Source organism: Siphateles boraxobius, unplaced genomic scaffold, assembly GCF_051911475.1.
Source record: "Siphateles boraxobius isolate OS27281-9 unplaced genomic scaffold, OSU_SipBor_1 118, whole genome shotgun sequence".
Lineage (NCBI taxonomy): Eukaryota > Metazoa > Chordata > Actinopteri > Cypriniformes > Leuciscidae > Siphateles > Siphateles boraxobius.
Genome location: NW_027508720.1, coordinates 479,758 through 505,319, shown reverse-complemented (window position 1 = coordinate 505,319; position 25,562 = coordinate 479,758). Strand labels below are relative to the sequence as shown.

The following is a 25,562-nucleotide window of genomic DNA, read 5'->3' as shown; positions in this document are numbered from 1 at the left end:
CATTATACATTTTGATAAATAGTAGACTGAAGATATATAGGCCTGGGTGATATGACAGTGCCCTGCAGTGTGGCATGCTATACTTCATCTGGAGCAAATACATTATTAAGCATGCACTTTGTACCTCCTATTAATTAAGAGTCTACATACAATATTTTAACTTTAAATAAACAATATTTGCCACACTGCAACAAGGTTATTTACACGCAATTGTAGCAGGAAATTGCGACCAGCCAACCTTTAACCTAATTTTTAATGCCAATTTCATTGCATTGCATATTAAATGCTCTCTTTTTTATTCAATGCCACAAGAACAGGAGTTCTAACATAGTAATATTAAAGTTGTCATGAAACATAGTGGAGTCTTTTCTTCCCTATTCTGACGTATATCCGAGTGAAACGGTTCATGTGCAAGAACTAATGTGGGGCGGGGCTTGATTTTGTCTGTGGGAATATATTAGATGATTGGATGGTTGTGGTTTACTATTGGTGGATCTCATGTGATTGATAGGTTATAGCCCCGCCCTCGTCAGAGAAGAGATGAGATGCGGAGGGGAAGTTATTCTGATTAAAGATTATGAGGAACATAAATTTAAAATAATAATGATGTGCACCGATAAATCATTTATAATAAATACAGCAATATTCCTTAATATAACAAAAACTGTCCATTTTGATTTCATGGACTTTTAAAACGTGACACCAGTGACATGTTTTCAGCTCTTTTTTGTTTTTAGTTTGTTTAAAGGATTTATATAACTTAAATTCATTTCTAAAATAAAAAATTTGGTTAAAAAGAGCCCACTTCTTCTAAGGTATGGCATTTTCCTTATAAAATAAATAACTTCAGAATTTTTTTTTGTTTTGTTTCATTGTTTACATTTTTCAGATGGCATTCTAAAAAAAGCACATCAAATGCACAAGTTTTCTTTTAATAAGGTTTGCAAAATACCAATTTGCAATCTCTTTTTTTTTTATCATTTCAGATCTTTATTTTTTTAATGCAAAAATAAATATACAAAGATTTGTACATGCACCTCACAACAACACCTTTAGCGTTTCAGATCATATTGAGATCTTTTTTTTTTTAACGCTTTATTCAATAACAAAACATACAATAATTAAATACAAAAAAAAAATACAATTAATAATACAATAACACAAAGGAACAATACAACATAAATATCCAATTTGCAATCTCTTTATCAGCTGATAGGACACAAATGACGTAAAGCACTATTCCCCACCCCTCACATGTAAATTGTGGGTGTTTCCCTGAGCGCATCGCTTGTTTTGAGGCTTGTTCGACTTGAACCGGCGCTGCACAGACCGATCGGTTGATGATATCAAAGTACCGCGAGAGCGATTAGAGAGCAGATGGCTCCTTATGCTTTTGAATCGCTCTCGCGGTACTTTGATGTCATCAACCGATCGGTCTGTGCAGCGCCGGTTCAAGTCGAACAAGCCTGTGCTGTTGGCTAGTCCAATTCATTAGAGTGGATCGGTTCGTTCGAACGAACCATTTCAATGAACCGGTTCTTTCGAGTCTAAATTGTTACCAGAAGTCAACACGCAGCATTTCGCGTTTCTTTTTTCGTTTTGTACCAACATTAATAGTTGGCGGTTATCACCATCTTTTCGATTAAGTTATATATAGGTCTGTTTTATTTGTTGTAAATGTGTACCAGATTCATTCGCTCTAACGGATCACTGATTTGCATTATCAAGTCCTACATCTTTGAAAAAAGAAATCATCTTTGTATCAAATTCAGTTTTGTTTGTTTGTTGCTCCTGTTTTTCTTAAGTTCCCCGTTGTGGATCTGGAGAGAATCGATTCGACCAAATCATTTAAAAGAACCGATTCAAATGAACAATTCGTTTGCGAATCGGACATCGCGAATTGATAAACTTTGCAACATGGCGGCGGACCACATCGGCGAGTTGGCAAGCATGGAAAACTCCAGCCGAAGCACTCGTCCCGGTTTCTGCAGCGATAAATACTCTTTGCTCGTCATTGTCGGACAGCCCGGTCCGGCTGGATTTGTGGATTTACTAGTGTCCGAGATTGAAAGAGGTAAACATTTGTCTTACTGTGGGATAGTGACTGAATGAGAGCCAGAGCGCGCTTCCCTCGCCCATCACTATATGAGTCTACGTCATGAAGAGAAAAACCGCTGAAAACAAACAAATTTATCACTGCAGCGTCTTCAGAAAATGACGTCGGTGTCTTTTTGTAGCTCTTGTTGCTGTAACATTATTATTATGATTAAATATGTTGGAATATATTGAGGAATTACTAATTTAGTAGTTTCATCAAAATTCTGTTGCCAGTTTAATCCTATTCTAACTTTAAAATCTACCTCACTATTGAGGACTTGCTAATATAAAAGTCTGGGTGATATAAATAGGGAGGTTTGCAGAATTTTCATTGAAAGTCTCTTAAAAGCTGTCACATGGCATGGATGTAACCATATACTAACTCCAGAGACTCCCTTTTGTTCATATATGACCTTGACCTCCTTTTCATTTTGTCAGCTGAGTAGAACTAAAAGAGATGAATGCCCACTGAGGGCTCATATACACATATTTACCGTTGAACTGGGCTCTCAGCTTTCAGCAATGCCAAGAGTCCTGTAAACCCAGCGAGCAAAATGTGTTCTAAGAACGTTTTGCGAACATTCCAATTAAGTTCTAAAATCTAAATATGTTATTTCGAATGTTTCAAAACGTCCAAACAGTCCATTTTTTGAAAATAGGAGATAATGTTATTTTCTTGGTTATGCAAAAGTTAATTGAACATTTAATTTGATCCTTTTGCAAACATTTTGAATGTTCTTCGAATGCACCCCTAAAAGGTGCATAATAGTACCTTATAATAGCAATATTATGTACCTTTGAACATTTCAGGGGTAATTGAGGTACAAAGATGTCCCTTTAAAGGGTTACTTCACCTCAAAATGAAAATTACTCCTTGATTTTCTCTCTCTTAACCCATCCTATGTGTATATGACATTCTTCTTTCAGACGAATCGGAATAATTTAAAAAAATATCCTGGTTCTTCTAAGCTTTATAATGGCAGTGAATGGAGGGAGAGATTTTGAAGCCCATAAAAGTGCATCTATCCATCATAAAAGTGCATCTATCCATCATAAAAGGCCTTCTAAAGCAAAGCGACGCATGTGTGTAAGAAAAATATCCCTATTTAAAACTTCTAAAACTAAAATAACTAGCTTACGGCAGACGGCCAGGTCGACTCAAAGAGTAGCCACTGAGGCGATGTATGATGTAGGAGTATTGTAAGCTTTGATGCCACGCGGGTCAAACAAATTGAGCTGTGCAACAAACTTAAGCTTCAATTATATTGAAATCCTCTCACATTTCTCTTTTAAAAAAATCACATTTTAGACTTCGGTTTTGTTTTGCTCTTTCCTCTGCGCTTTCGTGTTTGTCAAAGGTCACTCTTTTGCCGTAAAGCGATGTATACGGCCGTTTGTCGGAAGCTGGCTATTTTAGTTGATAACGTCTTAAATATGGATATTTTTCTTACACAAACGCATGTCTTCACTTCAGAAGGCCTTTATTACCCCCCTGGAGACTGTGGAGCACTTTAATCAGGGATAGATGCACTTTTATGATGGATAAATGCACTTTTATGATGGATAGATGCACTTTTATGATGGATAGATGCACTTTTATGATGGATAGATGCACTTTTATCATGGATAGATGCACTTTTATCACGGATAGATGCACTTTTATGATGGATAGATGCACTTTTATGATGGATAGATGCACTTTTATCATGGATAGATGCACTTTTATCATGGATAGATGCACTTTTATGATGGAGAGATGCACTTTTATCATGGATAGATGCACTTTTATGATGGATAGATGCACTTTTATCATGGATAGATGCACTTTTATGATGGATAAATGCACTTTTATCATGGATAGATGCACTTTTATCATGGATAGATGCACTTTTATGATGGAGAGATGCACTTTTATCACGGATAGATGCACTTTTATCACGGATAGATGCACTTTTATGATGGATAGATGCACTTTTATGATGGATAGATGCACTTTTATGATGGATAGATGCACTTTTATCATGGATAGATGCACTTTTATCACGGATAGATGCACTTTTATGATGGATAGATGCACTTTTATGATGGATAGATGCACTTTTATCATGGATAGATGCACTTTTATCATGGATAGATGCACTTTTATGATGGAGAGATGCACTTTTATCATGGATAGATGCACTTTTATGATGGATAGATGCACTTTTATCATGGATAGATGCACTTTTATGATGGATAAATGCACTTTTATCATGGATAGATGCACTTTTATCATGGATAGATGCACTTTTATGATGGAGAGATGCACTTTTATCACGGATAGATGCACTTTTATCACGGATAGATGCACTTTTATGATGGATAGATGCACTTTTATGATGGAGAGATGCACTTTTATCATGGATAGATGCACTTTTATGATGGATAGATGCACTTTTATCATGGATAGATGCACTTTTATAATGGATAGATGCACTTTTATGATGGATAGATGCACTTTTATGATGGATAGATGCACTTTTATGATGGACAGATGCACTTTTATGATGGATAAATGCACTTTTATGATGGATAGATGCACTTTTATGATGGATAGATGCACTTTTATGAAGGATAGATGCACTTTTATGATGGATAGATGTACTTTTATCATGGATAGATGTACTTTTATCATGGATAGATGCACTTTTATGAAGGATAGATGCACTTTTATGATGGATAGACGCACTTTTATGAAGGATAGATGCACTTTTATCATGGACAGATGCACTTTTATCATGGACAGATGCACTTTTATCATGGACAGATGCACTTTTATCATGGATAGATGCACTTTTATCATGGACAGATGCACTTTTATCATGGATAGATGCACTTTTATCATGGATAGATGCACTTTTATGGGCTTCAAAGTCTCGTCCTCCATTCACTGCCATTCTAAAGCTTGGAAAAGCCAGGACATTTTTTAATATACCGGTAACTCTGATTGTGTTCGTCTGAAAGAAGAATGTCATGTACACCTAGGATGACTTGAGGGTGAGTAAATCATGGGCTAATTTTAATTTTTGGGTGAACTATTAACCTTTTGGTGTACTGCCGCAGTGTTTAAAAAAAGCTGTTTTAGCTGTCGATAAAAGGTGCAATTTTTGCACATATTTTTATTCTGAGAGTGAATGTCAGAGAGACAACAGACTTAATGACACTATTCTGTGTCATTTCAAGCCTTCGGTTCATGTCCATTCAGAGCCTTGCCTTTCTGTGCAACAATATGTTTTTCTGAGGTAGGAATTATGCTATTGGTTTTCCAGTATTTCAGTTTTTCTTTTTGCCAGATTCTTGGCCTGTGGATCCCAACGCACATAAAAAGACTCATGCAGCTCTGCAGACCATAAATAATGCAGCTCATTTACTTCAGCATGGCTTCCCTGTCTGCTCGAGATCTCTGCGGGCCTGCAATCCTCAAATCTGAACGCACACTCTCATCAAAGAGAAGCACAGCAGATGTGCGTCGATGACTTGTTTTTTCTCGGTTGAGAGTCCCTGAAAAGGCGAAGCAATTCTTTTGTCGGTGGACAGCAGGGTTATATATAGCGAATCTTGTGTTTGCAGACTCTCCTTCCTCATTGTGCTGGTTTGTGCAGCTCAAAGTTCATCTTTAGTAAGTGTGAGGTGCATCTGTTGGGTTGAAAGAAAGCCGTCTTGCTGGTCTCCATTCACTGTTGGATTTTTAATGGGGTTTTAACACTTGTTTAGTTGGGTCAGACTGGGAGAAAACACTGGTTAGACATGATCGTGTGTGCAGTGGAGTTATTTTCCTTTTATCATCGGCTTTCTTTTGATTTTCAGTCTCTTTATCTGTGACTATACACAAGGGCCGTGTGACTGATACACACACATCCTCTTTCTAACTGTTGCCAGTGTTTCCTTCTCTTCCTGGTCAGACGGTGCCGCTTCCACCGCAATAATCTGACAGGAATAAGATCTGTTCTGGTTTAGATGCTGTCAGCACCTTTGAAGAGAAACTGTTGAAGCTGGTTGAAAATCTTCACTTGGTTTAAATCTTCGTTCTGTTTTTTTTACCCTCAGTTAGGCTCAGTAGGCCCAATTTTTCTGCACCACTTTCATTAAAACACGATCCGCTGCCTTCTTTATTCTTCTAAAAGACACCAGTTCGCAAAATTAGGTGTGCTTGAGGCCGTTTGTTCAACAAAAACTCCTTGGCAACTGCATAGCAACACCAAAGCTACAGCAACCAGTGTTGGACAAGCTACTTTGTAAAGTTGTAATTGTATCCCTTAAAACTCATCTTTGATCACCAAAATTATATATTTAAGCGTTCTATCCTTAAAATAAATTCTTCATGCCTTAAAATAGCTTGAATGTAACTCGACACTCTTTCCTCCCTTTATATATGTGGTTCTATGAATATGCAGATGAGCCCCGCCTCCACTCACTCGCTCACTCACCCAGAGATCCACTCGTTGCCGATCACACGTTGATCTGATTGGTTACAATGTAGTTTGTGACTTCAGAAACACCAGAGATTTCAAACCGTGTTTTTGAGACTGTCTTTGGTTCACTGCAGTTTTAAGGAGAAAATACTCAGCAATGCTGTCGACTTATGAATTTACACATGGTTTGTCATATCAAAGCATATTAAAAACGCCACGTATAAACAATTAAAAGCTGGGTTGCCATCACAGGGGGACTTTAAAATAAATTGGACTTTTGAATGCAAACAAGAGACTTTCTATGAGAGGGTGAATATTTTCTGAGCTCACATGGTTGTAACGCTGCAGGATAAAATAAAATTACAACAGCAATGTTGTCTTTTCATGCTTTATAGCTAATCATAGGCTTGAAACAGCTAATTGTGATGATTAGGGGTGGGCAATATGTAACCAAATCTTAAATCACGAGACGAGTTAAAGATTTCATGATTTCAAAGTTTGATCCCAATGAAATTTTGTAATTTGCAACCATTTTCAATATCATAAAAAAAACTTCTAGCCTAAGTATTAAAAATCCCCTCAAGCTTACTGAAGACAAGTAAACAGTGATAAAGAAACTAATTACAAGTATATAGGAAGACAAACTACAATTGAACACAGACACAAATGAAATGAAGTTCGCTAATAAAAAAACTTCAAGCACTAGAAATAACATAAATTGTATAAAATAATCAAATGTATAAAAACACTGCATACGTAGTCTTCACTGTGTAAATTAAATATACATGTATTCCGATTAAACTTACAAAAGTGATTCAAGAGCTGTGAGAGATTTTCTCTTTTTGTTGTTTGATTAGCATTAATAACAACAGCAGGTGCATTTAAACTTTAAGACCGGCTGCACAGATCCAATATACTTATACGTTTTCTTTCTCAACTGTTTACGTACACTTAAAACACAAATTTAACGTTAACTTGCAAAAGACATGGTCACTTTGACACACAGATATGTCTATTTAATCGTTCAAGACCAATTAGGCGGCAAAAATCACTGTTTTTACTTGCTCTATGAGCGTTTCATCTGCAGTCGTGGGTCTTTGATGCGGAGACTCTCCTCATGTGTTTGCAATTAGAAAATAATGATGCATTAAAAGTTAATGGCTAAACGTATCTTTACAAAAGTTCACAATGCTGCTGCAAATGCAATATAATCCAGACAACGTTGAATAAATACATTTTTGTCAGGTTTGATACTGATAATTAATCACTCAAACGCCTCTATCTAAACCTCTACATAACCGCCGCACTCGCGCGTCCTCCATGTCTGTAGTTTTTTTTAACACTTTTCACTCGTGTTTGTAGTTCTAACCGAATCCTCGTCCAATGTGCGATGGGTTGTGGGCAATATTAGCCGTTAGCGTGCGCATCGATCTGCACCTCGGATTCTGACCGGATACAGTAGACCATCCGGATATCTCTGGAACACTCATTTCAACTATACTACGATTTGGGACGTACTAACTCTATTTTCAAATACTCTTTAGAATGGATAGTATGCGAATTGGGACGCACCCTGAGACACAATCTGACAGCGCGCGCATATAGCAAAATGAATTGTCTTACTGCTTACTGTGCTTCAATAGTTTAAAATCACTTGTTTTTAAACCGCAATAGGTAATCGCAAACGATACTCTGTTGTAACCGCGCAGCACATCAACGTCACATGAGCGTAACCGCAATAGAGACAAAGTTCTAGCAGTTAATAGTGTCCAACGGTATATCGCCCACCCCTGGTCATGGTCCACCACTGCTGGAAACTCAACAATTGGTGTCTCTTACTAAACCCGAGCTGGTATTTGGCAGTACATGAGAAACCTGAAGTCATTGCAGTAGTAGGTTCTTCTTAAATGAGTCAGTGCTGGAAAGAGGTCATCTTATTTTGGCTCAGGAAAAAAAAAACTTTTTCCAGTTTCTTTTGAATTCTGTATTATCTTCTGTGGCTCTTTTTCTTTGGTTTGTTTCTGTCCAAAGAACAAAATCTCAAACAAAGTTTGACTTTAACCTCATTTTATAACTCTAGTTATATATCCGAAGAAGAAAGCTGCTAGTTCTCATGTTTTCACAAAACCTGTGAAGTCTGTGGTTGGCCTACTCATTTTTTCACAGCCAACACAGAAAGTCTCACTAGGAGGTTTATAAATAGCCTGTGTCACTGTCTCTTGTCCCATGGACCACAGGATGATGTGGACGTTGAATGTGGTCAATGAATAATTGAGCTTTCGCTTGTGTTGACTGAAGTCTGACTGGGCTGGGTTTGTCTCCGCACAGGTGTTCGCTCGTGGGACGTCGACCTGACCGCCTGCAACATAGACCAACAGCTCAAATTGTTTATTTCAAGACACTCCGCTTGCTTCTCTGAGGACCTCAAAGGTAAGAAGCTAACAATATATTGAATATTCACCCTTGTCTTGTTTTGGCATTTTCATTTTGGGGGGTGGAAAAGAATATTACATGGGAAGAAATAATATTCCAATGATTTTGTGGTTTTTGTTTTTTTCACTGCCCTAAGAATAAGAAGCGTTTTTGTGAGCGAATGCAACATTTCATGGGGGAACGCAAACGTTTTTGCAATAGAACTCAAAGTTTCAGTTTTTGTGAGCAAACGCAACGTTTCATGAGGAAACGCAAACGTTTTTTGAGCGAACGCAAAGTTTCATGAGGAAACGCAAACGTTTTACGAGAGAATTCAAAGTTTTCGTGTGCGAACGCAGTTTTATCGGGGAACACAAAAGTTTTACGAGAGAATGCAGTTTCATGAGGGAACGTAAAGGTTTTTGCGAGAGAACTCAAAGTTTCAGTTTTTGTGAGCAAACGCAAAGTTTCATGTGAGAACGCAAAATCTTTTGTACTGGCTGCACTGGGGGGGGGGGGGGTGATGGTGTAGAAACCAGTTTCACTTGGAAATTCCTAGTAAATGTCACAAATATTTAAAAAGAATTGGCAAGTTGAATTAAATATGATTTTTGAAATAGAATTTCTTGTTAAACATATTCAAATAATCTGTTTTATTTACAAATTAGATATATTTTTATTTTCTGCGTAGTGTTTTGGTTTAGGTTACAGTACAATGTTTGCTTTGTGCCATTTTGATTGAGATATTCCTCACTTATGATGAATCTAGTTTGGGCTTGGCTGAGCGATGTGTGACGGCTTATAGTGTGTAATGGAGAAAAGGCTTGTCAACTGCTGGAGCCCATTACTTTGTTGTCGTGTAAACGTACCTTAGCCTTATTTTACGTCAATGTACTAAAAATGGGAACGTCTTTCCTTTGCATTTTTAACCGTAGGCTACAGATGACAACGTTGTCAAACCGATCCCCATTCACACGGATCCGTGAAAACAACTGAAAACGCTGTATTGTTCATGCCTGGCCAGTAGGTGGCGATATTACTTTGTAAAGAAACGCTAAGCGCCTATAGACTGAACACGTAATACACATGCGTCAGTGTTTTCACAGATTCATGTTTTTGTAGTTTACACGGAGACAATAACGGTATCATTTTCAAAAACTTGCACTTTAAAACACATTTTCAAATGATATAGGTTCAGGCCTCTTAAACGCTGCTGTCGTGTAAATGAACGACCAAAGCGCATCAAGTTTTCAGTTTTTTTGTTGAAAACTGTGTTGTGCAAACAGCCCCTAAGATAAGATGTTTGCTCGTACTTCCTACCCTGTCTCAGATGTTATACCGAGTGTAAAAGAGTCTCCCTAATTTGAACTTCCCCTCCGGCTCAAACTGTTCTTTTCATGAACGTCACCTCACAGAGGAATCCGCTCCGAGGACCCATCTATATCTGTAAACCTCTCTGTGCCCAGGACAACACAGCCTTTCACTGCAGCACAAATAGACTCAAACATTTTTCTTTGTGTCATTTAAGAATTAATAATTCGTTTGTGCCTTTTAGATCACAGGGAGCTCAAGCTTTCAGTGTTTTGATTTGGCTCGTACAATGAAGGCACTGTGTTGAAGCGTTAGGGACCAGCAGGGGAAAACTTCATTACCACCGTCTCCTGTCTGTACATCCCTAAAGACATTGGCAGCATCTTTCACACAATGTTTTTTAGGCTTACGTACTGCTGAATGGGACGGGCATATATACTGTCCCAGTCATTTCCTGGCACATATGCTGACTAATCCTGACGAATCATTGAGCAGCTGCTCAGGAATGCCAGTCTATCTCTTGTCAAGCTGTTTTCTAATTCCTGTACCTGGAAACGGATTTATATCCACAGTGCTGTCTTTATGGTATTGAATTATAAAACATGTTTATATTAGACCCCATTAGTGAGTGTTTTTGTCCCTCATGAGTTCCCAGCTTTCCCATCTAATAGATATTTGGGTTCTGTATACTTTTAGCAGTAGTGACCCTTTTTCCCAAGACCAAAGAGACAAAACTCTGTTTCTGGAGATCTGCCTCAATCTAGAGAAAAGAAAAGTTGTTTTTTTATTAACTAAGTAACATTTAACAAAGATCAATATACTTAATAGTGTTCAACGTCCGATTGTTGCGTTTTATTGTCTTGTGTTCATATTTGCAAATTTTTCTTTGCAGAAAAATGTTTTCTTTTTTTTCTTTTTTATTTATTAGTTTGTGTTCAAGTTTAATGCTGCCATGCTGATTGAGATCTTCTTTGAATTCTATCATTTGATTGTCTAAAAAGACAAGTTTGGGAACACCTGATTACAGCAACCGGGCATTGCATTCAAAATACACAGGCACTTATATGGAGCTGTTCCCCCTTTGCAGCTATAACAGCTCCCACTCTTCTGAGAAGAGTGTCAGTGCGAGGTTTTTTTTCCTCATTTAATCCAGTAGAGCATTTGTGAGGTCAGGCGCTGATGTCGGCCTGTCTCGTAATCGCCGTTCCAGTTCATCCCAAAGCTGTTGGATGAGTTTGAGGTCAGGGCTCGGTGCAGGCCAGTCAGTTCCTCCACACCAAACTCATCCAAACATGTCTATATGGACCTTGTTTTGTGCACTGGAGCGCAGTCATGCTGGGACAGAAAATGGGCTTCCCCAAACTGTTCCCACTAAGTTGGAAGCATTAAATTGTCCAAAATGTCTTGGTATGCTGAATGACTAAGTTTTCCTTTCACTGGAAGTAAGGAGCTAAGCCCCACCCCTGAAAAACAACCCCGCACCATAATCCCCCCTCCATCAAACATTAGAGTTGGCACAATGCAGTCAAGCTGGTCCCGTTCTCCTGGCATCCGCCTAACCCAGACTCGTCCATCAGACTGACACACAGAGAAGCGTGATTCGTCACTCCAGAGCACACGTTTCCACTTCTTCCAATGAGTCCAATGACGGTGTGCTTTACACCACTGCATCACACTAGGGATGGGATTACCGGTTTCACTATAAACCACGATAAAATGTACCGTGTTTGATTATCGCGATTTTAATAACTAACTATAAATCCTGTCCAGCCAGTAACAGTCTTACGCAGGCGCACAATGTGGGTTTTTTTTGTTTTTTTTATTCGAGAAGGAATGGCGGAAGGCGGTGAACGTGTCGGGGAGATTTTCCAGCCTTTTAAGAGGACCAAATCTGAAGTGTGGTCCTATTTTGGCTTTTACAAAAATCCTGAGGAAAACTTAATCGAGGATGGTCACTCTGTCTGCAGAACATGCTCAAAAAAAGTCGCTGTGATAGGGGTAAACACTTCAAATCTGCCGAGTCGTCCTTTGTGACCATCACACACTGTTGTATAGCGAACGCAAGGCAAGTTAACTTTGATCTCAATACTAAAACTACGTCTAGGAAATAATTGGGAACTACATTTTGTTTTGAGTTGAAATATTTTATCTCACTCACTTGAAATAAACTTGAAGCTTCCGCGAAGAAAAGTTCGCAGCAAGTATCTGAGTCAAAGACGAACGAACAAGTTCAAAAGACTATTAAGAGTGACATTTAAGAGATAATAATGTATATTCATTGTACACTTATTACACCGATGTTTTTTTTTTTTACCACATAATGACAGGAACATATTGAATAGAGATTAATGTCTCTATTCTTACCTGTTAAATCCATTTTGTACAGCGTACAAAACTCGTCCAGACAAGATGATCACAACAATATTATCAAATTCTTTAAACAATAAATCAACTCTGATTTCATTTTCAATACAATCAAAGACGGAGACGCAAGATGACAAGTTGTATTTGAATGAAATGAGAGCGCGCGTCCGTTGTGATACACATGATTGCGCGCTGTTATAATATGTTGCTATTGACGACGGTCATTATAAGGAAGGAAATGCCACAGATAAGAGTCTTACTTTAAAAAGTGCATAGAGCTGCTCGTTTTATTTGTTGTTTGTTGATTTTCAAATATAAAACTTGATGAAATGGTTTCAGTGTGAGCATCAGTTCTTTTTTAACACTTTCATCTTGTTTTAACAAAACCGTGATAATATTGATAATCACGATAATTTTGGTCACTCTAATCGTGATATGAAATTTTCATACCATCCCATCCCTATATCCCACGCTTTGTGAAGTGAGGTTCGCCTGCAGCTGCTCAGCCGTAGAAACCCACTCCATGAAGCTCCCGCCACACAGTTTATGTGCTGATATTAATGCCAGTGGAAGTGTGTAACTCTTCAGCTGTGGAATGGCGACTTTTACACACAGCACTCGGTGACCCGTTCGCTCTGTGACTTTACATGGTCTTCCGCTTCACGGTCGAGTTGCTGCTGTTCCTAAACACTTCCACTTTCCAACAAAACCACTAACAGTTGAGCGAGAAATAGCTCGCAGGGATGCAATTGAGAGAACCTAGTTATTGCAAAGGTGGCATCCTATTACAGTATTTCACAAATGTTTGTAAATGCAGACTGTGCGGATTCACATGAATTCAATAATTAAGAGGTGTGTCCCGATACTTTTGTCCATATAGTGTATTAACATCCCCATTAGTAACTTAGTGTAGCTGACTAAATTTCAGTTTTTTGTTTTTTCCTCAATAGTTTGACTAGCCGGTCCCACCGGTATGTTCTGAAAGCCAGCACCAGATAGATCAGATTAAACCCCTCACCCACAGAGAATGACAGAGAACAGGTCCAGCTGGGTGCGTGCTCTTATCTGAGCCCCAATACTTTTGATCATGTCCCATATACAACATGAAATAGTACTGTTATTTCCATATGCTGTTGTAATTCTGTCATCGGCCACATGTATCTGTTGAGAGAGCTATGTTGCAGTTTCAGATGCGGCGGTCTGTGCTGCGGTTGTTTGTAATGACAGGGGAAGGGCAGCCACAGCATAATCGCTGTAAGATAAGATCAAAGGGATGGTGAAGGTAGTCGAGGAGTTTTATCATTCTGGTAAACGACAACAGTACTGCGACATGATTTCTGCAGAAACTATTTTCATGCCGTTGATTTCTAGCTTAAATGTGGATTTGCTTTGGACTATGCACCAGAATTCAAACATTAAATAAGGATTCAAGAAAAAGTTTTAGAAGCTTTCAATCAGTGTAGGATGTTGACAATTTTACACTGTAAAATAATTATACCAATAAGTTGACATCATATGTTTTTACATTGCTTTAACTCATCAAAATAATAGTTATAAACGAATTAGCTTAGCCAGTTTAATGTAATTTAAGTTGTAATGACTTAATGTGGATGGAATTGCACTATGCAACCAAACTACACAGAATGGGGCAATTATTTGTTCCACATGACATTTTACAAACTAAAATAATCCTGCCTTTTCTGGTATTTTTTCTGATATTTTGAAAAGACCTAATGACCTTCTTGCCTGAGTCCTCTCTGATATCATTTCCTGTTTTATCTTATGTTTCTCTTTGAATGAATTGATCCCAACGGAAGATAGATTCATGTCCTGGACGTATTGATGCAATATGCTGACTATTGTTATGTATGACTATTAATGGTTGCATTGTGTTATTTTAGTTTTATTATAGACTTTTTTTTTTTTTAAGATTTTTAATAAAACTATTTATTATTTAATAAAAATATAGAAATAAGTGCTTTTGTCATTGTATATCATTTTTCTATTTGGGATACGTTTATTTTTATTTACGTTTTATTCAACTTATTTCAGTTTATTCCCAAGGCAACAATTCTAGTTTTTAGTTAGTTTATTTATATTTTATTGTCAGCATTCTTTAACACAAATATTTGTAATAGTTTTAGTTACTGATAATTAGGGATGGGCATATTACTCGATCACTCGAGTACTCGAACGTGACAGCGACGATCGATCTCAAAAACGATGATCTGAGTTTAAAAAAAATCTTTTTTTTCTGATTGGTTATAGCAGCATTTTGGGCGGCACCGAATGGTTAGCTTTGAAAGAGCGCGGTCCAAAATCCAAACTGAAAACAGAGAAAATGGCGTCAAAGTCACGTAGTGATGTCTGACTTCACTTCGACAAAATAGATGAAAAAACAGTTCAGTGCAAAATATGCAGCGCCAAGCTGTCACACAAATCTACCACAAGTACAATGCGTTATCATCTTGTATTTGTACATAAAATGTCTTCCGATACCACCAAAGACGCAACTCAGACGAGCATCGCATCTTTTACCGTCAGACAGAAATGCACCGCAGCCAGAGGTGAAAAGATGACACAACTAATCATCGAAATGATAACGAAAGATTTGCTGCCCATTCGTTTTGTCGAAGGAGAAGGGTTTAAAAATTTGATGAATTATGTTGAGCCCCGTATGACATCCCATCGCGCAAGACGGTCACGAGACGAATAGAGGCTCTATATGAAAAGACTGCTTCTCCACTGAGAGACAGACTGTCAAAGACAACGAAGATGGCTATCACTACGGACGCATGGACCTCGCTGACCACTGAGTCCTACATAACACTAACTTGTCATTACATTTCTGAATGGGAAATACATAGTGCAGTGTTGGAGACGCGCAGTTTCGACGAACGACATACCGCTACGAACATAGCCAACTACCTAAAAGGAGCTACAGAACAGTGGCTGTCAAGCTCGGAGAAAGTTATAGCATGTGTTCATGACAACGCTAGTAACATGGTTCTCGCGAATCGAGGACTTTGGGAATCAGTGCCCTGCTTCGCACACACCCTGCAGCTAGCCATCAACGAAGGCTTCAGTGTTGCTTCTGTTAAAAGCGTGATAGCTGCCAGTAGCCGACTGGTGGCACATTTTCACCACAGCACCGTGGCTACAGCAGCACTTCGCCAGAAACAACAGCAGCAGAACGTACCCGAACACAAACTGATCCAGTACTGTCGTACGCGGTGGAATTCTGTGTGCGATATGTTCGAACGTCTTTTGGAACAGAGATGGACTGTGTGCGCTGTTCTGTCAGATCGTAATACTACAAAACTTGCAGATGCGAAGACACTGGACTTGAAAGATGAGCACTGGCGGATAATGGAAGAACTGATACCTGTTCTCCAGTCTCTGAAGTGCGCCACAACAACAATGTGCAGTGAGACGCAAGTTTGCGTTTCAATGGTCTATCCAATTACACATAGCCTAATCACTAAACACCTAAACACACAGATCGGTGAGTCTCCAAGAGTTTCGGAATTCAAGACAGCAGTGGCAGAATCTCTGAAACGGCGCATAGTCACTGTTGCTGAGGATGCTGAGAAAGTTTCTCTACCTCTGATTGCAGCAACATTGGATCCAAGACACAAACATCTGAAGTTTCTTGACACAGAGCTTCGAGAGAGAGTAAACGAGAGTCTGGAACAGCTTTACGACAGCGTTACAGATTCTGTCACACCCATTCAAAATGACCCTCAGCCTGAACGAGCAGCGGCAGCTACTGCGCTCGACACTCTTTTCGGTGAGGATTACGGCACCGGCGCGAGTGATATTTGTTCGCGTGACACTGAAATAGAACGCTACTTCAGTGAGCCATGCATCTCTGTAAACCAGGACCCTCTACTGTGGTGGAAGGTAAATGAGAATCGGTTTACAAAGCTGAGCATCATTGCCCAGTGGTACTTAGCTGTTCCTGCGACATCTGTTCCAGCGGAGCGTGTTTTTTCCACCGCCGGACTAATTGTGAATAGACTCCGAACACGCCTCTCACCTGAGCACGTAGACCAACTTATTTTTTTGAACAATAATATGTAGGCTGTAGCTTGTTTAAGTTTCATCAGGCGTGGTAAAAAATAGGCCTATACAGGATGTTTTTTTTATTTTTTTTGTGTTTGTTTCAATAAATGATTCTGTAGCAGTCGTTAGTTACTTTGTTAAACTTGTTAAATGAAAATTAAGCTGTTCGTTTTTGTTGTTGTTTCATAAGAACAGTTGAAATATGCTGCTGAAGTAGCCTAACACTGAAGAGAATGTTTTATTTACGTTTGAATAAAGTAGCCTAAAAGTATCAAGTGTGTTAATTTTTATGATGACATTTCCTCTAAATTGTATTCAGATATCATATTCAGTCATGTGTTGTTCAGTAATTTAAATCAGTTTTACTCTGACTAAAGTGTAATGTTAGTCAATATAATGTAAAATAACATTTTGTTTTATCAGAAAGTGCTACTGTAATCCAAAATATTGCTTAAATATTAAATTGGTATCATTGTCTCCATGACTGACACACCCCGCCACCTACCCCGAATAAGCCACGCCCCGAACAGGCCCCGCCCCCGAGTAATCGAGTACTCGTTTTTTGAGACCTATCAATGATCGAAATAAGAAATTTACAAAAATGCCCATCCCTACTGATAATAGCCCTGGTTGCCTGATTTAACTTTTAATTTAAAGGACCCACACCTATTCTTCAATCTGTACAATTGAGCGGCCCCACTATCATTTGTTATTCTGGAGACCTAGATATGGTTTCTCAATTTGTCTGTTGACTGATAAAGGCTGCACAGATGTTGTCATAGCTCAGCGTCTGCTACAGGAAGGAAGGAGAAGCTTCCTACCATGTGTTTTCGATTCGTCATGGTGCCGAGCAGAAGGCTAGAATTACCTTCAGCTCACGTTTGCTCATTGTTTGTGGAAAAGACAGGAACATGTCGTGTCTTAAACATCCTTTTTCTGACCCCTTTAATGTCCTGTACTTCCTAATGATTTTGTTGGCACGGAAAATGAAAGTTTGAGGAAGTAGAACCTTTAATCTAGAGCTATAAACCCACATGAAGATAATGGTGCTGTGGTTTTGGACTTTGCACCATTCGGATCAGGAAATCTTCAAACTCAAACTTATGTTACCTGCGTCAGCACCATAGCTCTATGTGTACGAGCAAATATAGACTGTCTGTTAACCCACTGTTATTTCCATTAAATTGCAAATAGTGTTGCCTGTTCGACTGCCATGTTTGTCACTGTGTGTAACTGTACAGAATAAATTAAAATAATTACCTAGTGTTCATGGACTAATGTTTTTTAAAGATCTCCCACTCTGTCTCCATCCGCAGGCCAGAAGACACTGCAGCACAGCGGGGATGTGCTAGAGACCCAGGTCATAGTTAACCCATCTCATGATTTGGTTTGTTCAGAGGTGAGTCTCTTTGTGTAGTTTGCAACACACTAATATCATCACATATACTTGGCATACCCAGTTTACCTGAAGTAGGCCTGCTTCATACATTTTTTTTAGTAACATTGTGAATATGGCTCTGATGTTAATGATCTTTCTATTAGGCTATTACATTTTTCGAGTTGCAAGACTATGAGTCGCAAATATTTTAGAGTTTGAAGTTGTTAAAAACATTTAGAGAGATTCTTAATATCCTCTTAGATTTAAACCTCAGATGCCAAAATATTTTTTTGCAATCATGCTCATGGAAGTCCCTGCCAGATAATTTTCGTATATTAATAATTATTGTTAAATATTGTTGTTTATTACGCTGCATTTTTCCAAATGAAAAGATAAATAAATTATATATACATACTCTCTCTCTCACACAAACACACACACACACACACACACACACTCACACACAGGTGAAACTCGAAAAATTATAATATCGTGCGAAAGTTATAATTTTGATGATTATAGATTACAGCTTATGAAAACCCCAAATTCAAAATCTCAGAAAATCTGAATATTACATGAAATCAATAAAAAAAGGATTTTAAATACAGAAATGTCTGCCCTTTGAAAAGTATAATCATGCATATTTATATAGTTATATATACTAAATATATTAGTTTCACCTTTTAATTTGAATTACTGAAATACATGATCTGTTGCACGATATTTAAATTTTTCGATTTTCATCTGTATACACAATATATTGAATGGCATCAAAATACTTCTAAATCCTTCCCTGTTCTAGCTTGTACTATTCTAGATGTTTGAAACTTTGTATTTTTAGCTCTTATCATGTTATTTCCCCCTTAAGATGACTTGCTTGTTATATTCCTCATTTGTTACTCTTTTTGAATAAAATCATTTGCTTAGTGAATAAATGTAACTGCGAATATAAAGATTTTTACCCAAGTTAAATTACCCAACCCTAAATCAAAGACAGAGTAATGTTGGCTTTTATGATATAATTGATTTTCTTACATTTAAACTTTTAAATATTGGTTTTGCTGTAATTTTCCACACATGCACCCTCAATTCCTGTCCACTGTTCTCTGTCCACTGCCGTTATTTCCTGATAAATGTATGAAAGCTATTTGACTGGTGTTTACCCAACGTTAGACTGTGTAAACACAGGGAGATGTTGATGCATTTCTTGAAGTACCATGTCCAGTTATATTTGCTCTCGATATTTGCTATCCAGAGCAGCAGCCAAGTGTCTTCCTTTAATGCCTTGTAAAATGTAGTTAGGGTCTCAATTTGAGGGCTGAATACGGTTTGTATAGTTCAACGTTAGCTTGCTTATTTTCTCTAATAATATTTAAGTGTAACCATAATTGTTGCACATTTTAATGTGGGTCTTTATTTTCATAGGTCCGTCGGCTCATTTCTGATACGTCTCTTCATAAGCTGCTAATTCTTGCTGGACAATGTGTTGAAGATACTGGAGACCTTGAGTTGCAAATTGGGTCTTTTTCACTAAATGACTTTATCCAGATATTTACAGATGAAGAGGTCAGTCCCCTGTTTGTCAAACAAGTTAGTTATGTAGTAATTGTATTCTTTTTATATTCAAATACACAAAAAACAAATGAATTACCTCCAATTAATATTATTATACTGTCTTCTAATAGAAGTTTTTTTTCCCCCTTCACAGATTGGAGATCTTCTGAGCTCTGCAGACCCTACTCAGAAAGCCAGCCTAACCCTCAGCTGTCCAGAATCTGGGATGTGGAAAAATTCTCAATTAGAAAAGCATAATTTGCAAGATTATATAGAAATTAAAACCAACCCTCCATTAGTGCTACCAGAGATGGAGGGCCTTCAGGAGTTCACAGAGTATCTGTCAGAGTCTCTTGAAGCTCAGTCGCCTTTTGATCTCCTTGTGCCACCCAGTACCGTGGGCTTCCTGAAACTGTCCCGTCCTTGCTGCTATGTGTTTCCTGGAGGAAGAGGTGACTGTGCCTTCTTTGCTGTGAATGGTTTCAATGTCTTGGTCAATGGGGGGTCTGATACTCGATCCTGTTTTTGGAAACTGGTGAGACATCTAGACCGAGTCGACTCAGTATTGCTCACCCATGTTGGTGTGGATAATCTTCCTGGTATGAACAGCCTACTTCACAGAAAAGTGGCTGAACAAGAAGAGGAGTCCGCTGGATCGCAGAGCAATGAAGACTGGCAGAAGAATCTGATATCTCCAGAAATAGGGGTTGTATTTTTCAATGCTTCTGAAAGACTCAAAACATTGCATACTGACCCCAGGGTCCTTCGAAGTTGTGATCAAGTTGCCCTAACATTACAGCATTTAGAAAGGTTGTCAATTTTTCCTGAGCAGCTCAGTCGCACTGCTGGGCCGGCTATCGAGCCGGTGATTCTTTTCCAGAAGATGGGTGTAGGTCGCCTAGATCTTTATGTACTCAATCCAGTCAAAGGTAGCAAAGAACTTGAAGCTTTCTTGCAAACTTGGCCTGCTAGCACTCCAAACATAAAAACCTCAGAAATCCCTTTAGACTGTATGGTCTCCATATGTGCCCTGTTGGTTTGGCATCCAGCTAATCCTCGAGAAAAGATAATCCGGGTTCTGTTTCCTGGGTGCACTCCAGAATCCAAGATCTTTGAAGGTTTAGAGAGACTAAAGCATCTAGAGTTTCTCAAACACCCAGTAGTTAGTTTGAAGGACCTTGAGACATCAAAGTTGGATAAACAGCCAAAGCATGCTGGGAGCAAGGAAAGTCTTAAGAGTATTTCCAAAGAATCTCGACCTGGTAGTGCCTTACTCAAAGACAAGGTAAGCAAAGTAGAGTTGAAAAAGCAAGACACTAAAACAAAGACCAAATCCACTAATGACACCGTTCCAAAAGAAGGGAAAGAGGGTGAGGAAAAAGCAAAGCCAAAAGATGATGTGAAACAAAGACCATCTAAGCCTGAAAAGCAAGTGACTAAGAAAGAACCTGCTAAAGATGAAAAGAGGGAAGTTAGGAAGAAAGAGGAACGGCCACCGACAAGTATTGCAAAGAAGGATGAAAATTTAGAGAAAAAGAAAGAACCCTTGAAAAAGGATCTCAGTGCAAAGCCCAAGAAAGATATTAAACCTGATGTGAAAAAAGAGGTTAAGAAAGAGGTCAAACCAGAAGACAAAAAAACTACTAAAACTCTTGGTAAGGATGTTAAGAAACTCACCGGACATTTGCCAGGCAATACAGAGTCTAGAAAGTCAGTTGTCAAGAATGGCTCACTAAAGAAAGATTTGCTGGTCCCTAAAAAGGATCCTTTACCCAAAGGGAAGCCAAAGCCAGACAAAAAAGAGCCTGACAATCTGAAATCCTCAAGTGAAGTAAATGCAGACCGGCAAAAGACATCTACGCCTGAGGATGTTACTGCACGATTGGAAAAGCTGAAAATTGAGAATGAACAATTGCAGGATGTTGAAGGCAACAATCTAAGCTCAAGAACTGAATGTGCCTCTGGCAACAATGATGTGCAGGTGAATGGCTCTAAAAAAGGTACTGATGAAAGTCCAGAGAAGTTTCGGTGTATGGATGGGAACCCCAACTCAAGCATTGCTATTGGACCCTCCTCCCCACTTGCACAGACTCCAAAGAGTGAGAGAAGTGTAAACTTTGATCTCACTCCAACAGAGCTTGATGGATGTCCCAAAGAGGATGCCTGTACAAGCTTGGACGAAAAAACCCTCGAGTTAGTTTCTCCCACGGACTCTGTGAAGAATAATGCTTCTCGGGTCTCTGGCGAAGATTGTAAGGCAGGTATCAGGGCTTCTGGTCTCGGTTTTGAAGACAGTCAGGTGGTATTCTGCAAGAACTCGACAGGTTGTTCGAGAAGCAATCTAGAAAACAGCTCCATATCATCACAAGATAGACAACCAAGCTTTCTCTCCTCTACTTCACTTAAAGATACTCTACCCGATGCCTCTCCTAGCCTCACTTCCTTTCCTGCGGAAGTTGGCTCTCCACACTCCACTGAAGTAGATGATTCGTTATCCTTTGAACAAGTGCCTGTTTGTCATTCACAGGAGGAGATTGGTAATTTGGCATACACTAATGGACATTTAGCAGACCGCGACCTAAAAACAGATTTAAAAACATCTCATAATAGTCACCATACATATGATGAATCAGAGAATCACTTCTTTGGACCACAGATTGACATCCTTCCACATGATGTCGATCTATGTCTGGTTTCACCTTGTGAGTTTCAGCATCACAAATCTCCAGAGAACCAGCAGGGACTGTCCTGTGAGGTTGTTGCCCCAAGTCCTGACCTCTCTCAAGAGCCGAACCAGTGCAGCAGTAGTGATCATCAGTCAGTGGAAGGTCAGGAGACAACGTCCTCTGTTAGTGTCTCTCTCATCTCGGTTTCTGATTCTGATGCGCCACCAGCCACTGAAGAGTGTCCCTCCATTACTGAGGACTTGGACTCTGATGAGGAAGCTAGTGATATCTTTCCACCTCACCATCCTCATGACCATCCTAGCACTCATTCGTTACACCACAATTCCAAGCGTGTCTCTGAAGACCCTCCACCTGCCCCAATGAAGGATTTACCACCGCTGCCACCCCAGCCTGGTGCTTGCATGGCCGACCCAGAGGCTGATGCTCAGGGTAGATCTTCCAAGAATGTAACGTTGAAGACCAAAAAAATTGCAACTGTGTCCTCAAAGACTGCATCTGCAAACATAACACAAAGTGGGAAGGCAAAGACTGGTGCTCCGGTGTCTACCAGTGGAACTTTTCGGGCCACGTCCAGTCTGGACAACAGGCCTGCATCCCGCAATGCTACCAGTGGATCTAGACCAGGGCTTTCAAAGTCCTCATCCAGTGAGTGCTCATGTTTTTTTCCAGAAATATATAAATTGCACATCTATTGTGGATTGGGCAGGACATTTGACTAGTCCAGGGATTCTCGACTCTGGCCATCGAGGTCTACTTTCCTGCAGAGTTTAGCTCCAACCTTAATCAAACACACCTGAACAGGCTAATCAAGGTCTTCAGGATTAGTAGAAAATTCTAGGTATTTGAGTTTGATCAAGTTTGGAGCTAAACTCTGCCAGAAAGTGGATATTGAGGGCTAGAGTTGAGAACCCCTGGATTAGTCAATTAGTGCAGGATGCATTTCTATCTGAGAGGATATTAGCATGCTAACAGTAATCCTTGGATTCCCTAAAAGGTTGTGTCCCTAAATTCATGCGAAGCACCACTGCTGCAACCATACAGTAATAAGTCAAATTGTGCATAATGTTATTGCCTCTCCTTGCAGGTTCTGTCTGTTTGGACTTGGCATATTTGCCCTCTGGCTCGGCAGCTTCCACTGTCGATGTGGAGTTTTTCCGGCGCCTCCGCTCATCCTGCTATATAATTAGTGGAGATGAGCCGCACAAGAAAACCGTCATGAGATCTATTCTCGACTCTCTTTTAGAGGGCAAAGCATCCTGGCCAGATGTTCAGGTAACTGGATGTTTTATTTATTCATCGCCTTTACCAAGCTCAAGGTGCTTTACAAAAGGTGTAGAAAATATATCAATATTACACAAAAAGCAGAACCTTCTGAATAATCTCCAGCGTTGTTTATACAGTTGTATGGATGGTTTAAACTTAAAGGAATAGTTTTGACAAAGTTTACTCACCCTGATCGTGTCAGGTGTCTGCACAGGTTTGACAGTCACTGTCAGATAGTTACTTTACTGTTTTATTGATTAATTGTTTAATAGTTTTTCTGTTCACTTCCAGGTGACTTTGATCCCCACCTTTGATTCAGTGACTATGCACAACTGGTACCAGGAGACCCATGAACGGCAGCGAGATCTGTCAATCACAGTACTTGGAAGCAACAGCACTGTCGCCATGCAGGACGAGACCTTCCCAGCATGCAAAGTGGAGTTTTAAAGACACCTGAGGAATCACACCCCTGCCTGTCACTAGAGCACTTCTGTTCACTTTCAAAATAATGTGCAAAATGATGCCTCTCAATTTCTTCACACGTTTTACCTTGTTTACCATAAAGCATTTCGGTTCTGATCATTAGCAATGACGTTTTATCTGTAATTTAACATGATACACTTGCTGCTTATTAAAGTGTTATGGATTCTGTGTGAACAGGGTAGACAATATTGCCATTTCTATTTTTTATGGCTATTTTTAGCAGTTTGGTTATGTTATTTTATATAATTCATTGCATCTAGTTGATATCTAGCATGTTGATATCTAGATGTTACCAGCTCATGGTCCTACATTACTTACACATATATTTTGCACACTTTAGATGCCCCTTGGAAAACTATGGTAGAATAGAGTTAAATATCCAGGTTAACACTTGATATCTGTAAATGGCAGATGTATCCCAGCGTTTCACTGTACAGATCCTGTGCTGAATCATGCATAGCAGGGCCAATGTGTATCAGTGGGACCTTTAACAAGTTTGGGCAATTAAAATCAGTTTTATTTAACAAAACTGAACCACCTTCGTCAATAAATGAACAAAAACTAAGCTATACCATCTCGATAAACATTTCACTAAGATAATAGAGCTGTACTTTGTACCAAATTAAGATTTTTAGATTAAAACGTTCGACGGAAAGTGTGGTTTCTAAATGTAAGGTCCTATTTTATTGCAAACACTATGTAGGAAAGTAAAGATTATTGTCGTTGAACATATATGTAGTGAAACCCTGGTGACATATTAGTTCTGCATTTATTGAGAATGGAAAATACTCTGCTTTTTTTGTCTTTTTGTCTTGGCTCCTTTTGGAGGAGAAAATTATATGTACACAAAGATGAATGCCTTATTGTTCTGCCATCATCGACTAACACTAAAGCAGCATGTCATTTGAATCGTGAATACTTTTTGCTGATCACCTTGTTTTTGTTAAATGTCATGTAGTAGATAGCTCAACTAAAGTGCACATTGTCACAGCAATGGCTACAATACTTTCTGAGAAATCAAATGTTTTATGGAAAGGGCCCCACAAGACCACAATTAAAACATGTTTTTCTTTGTTTGGTCCTTTATAAAACCGTTAGTGGGACAGTTTATGCGTTACCTTTTTAAAATTGCACTTTGATTGTTTTCCTTCCTGAGCCGATAAAACGATTTTTATGAGGTACAAGTACTATGTTTTAGATTTTCTTTTTTCTTAAAAGGAAAAAAAAAACAGCCAAATAAAATAAATATTGCAAGTGTGTGCTAATGTCACTAAATGGGTTAAATATTACAGTACGGGATTCCAAAATGTAAGCATATTTTCAAATGTCAAATAAAGTTGATAAATTAAGAATGACAGTATTTTGTGTGTGTTTTTTCTTCTTTTTTGCAGTGATGTGAGGGCTCACAAAAAATCCCCCAGAAAACTATGACAAACAAAAAGTTAAATCTTTCAAATGGATACAAATGAAATACAAGTGTGCACTATGATACTGTGG

At 38.8% G+C, this 25,562-nt stretch overlaps 1 protein-coding gene across 1 annotated transcript; it reads left to right on the top strand.

The window, feature by feature from the left end:
- The first annotated feature begins 1,537 nt into the window (after positions 1-1,537).
- Positions 1,538-25,422, top strand: map1sa (microtubule-associated protein 1Sa). The gene is made up of 7 exons (XM_077202114.1): positions 1,538-2,074; positions 8,877-8,978; positions 18,017-18,099; positions 19,504-19,644; positions 19,787-22,964; positions 23,404-23,591; positions 23,874-25,422. The coding sequence occupies exons 1-7, from the start codon at positions 1,678-1,680 to the stop codon at positions 24,027-24,029; spliced, it is 4,245 nt and encodes a 1,414-aa protein (XP_077058229.1). The 5' UTR covers positions 1,538-1,677; the 3' UTR covers positions 24,030-25,422.
- Positions 25,423-25,562: the final 140 nt, after the last annotated feature.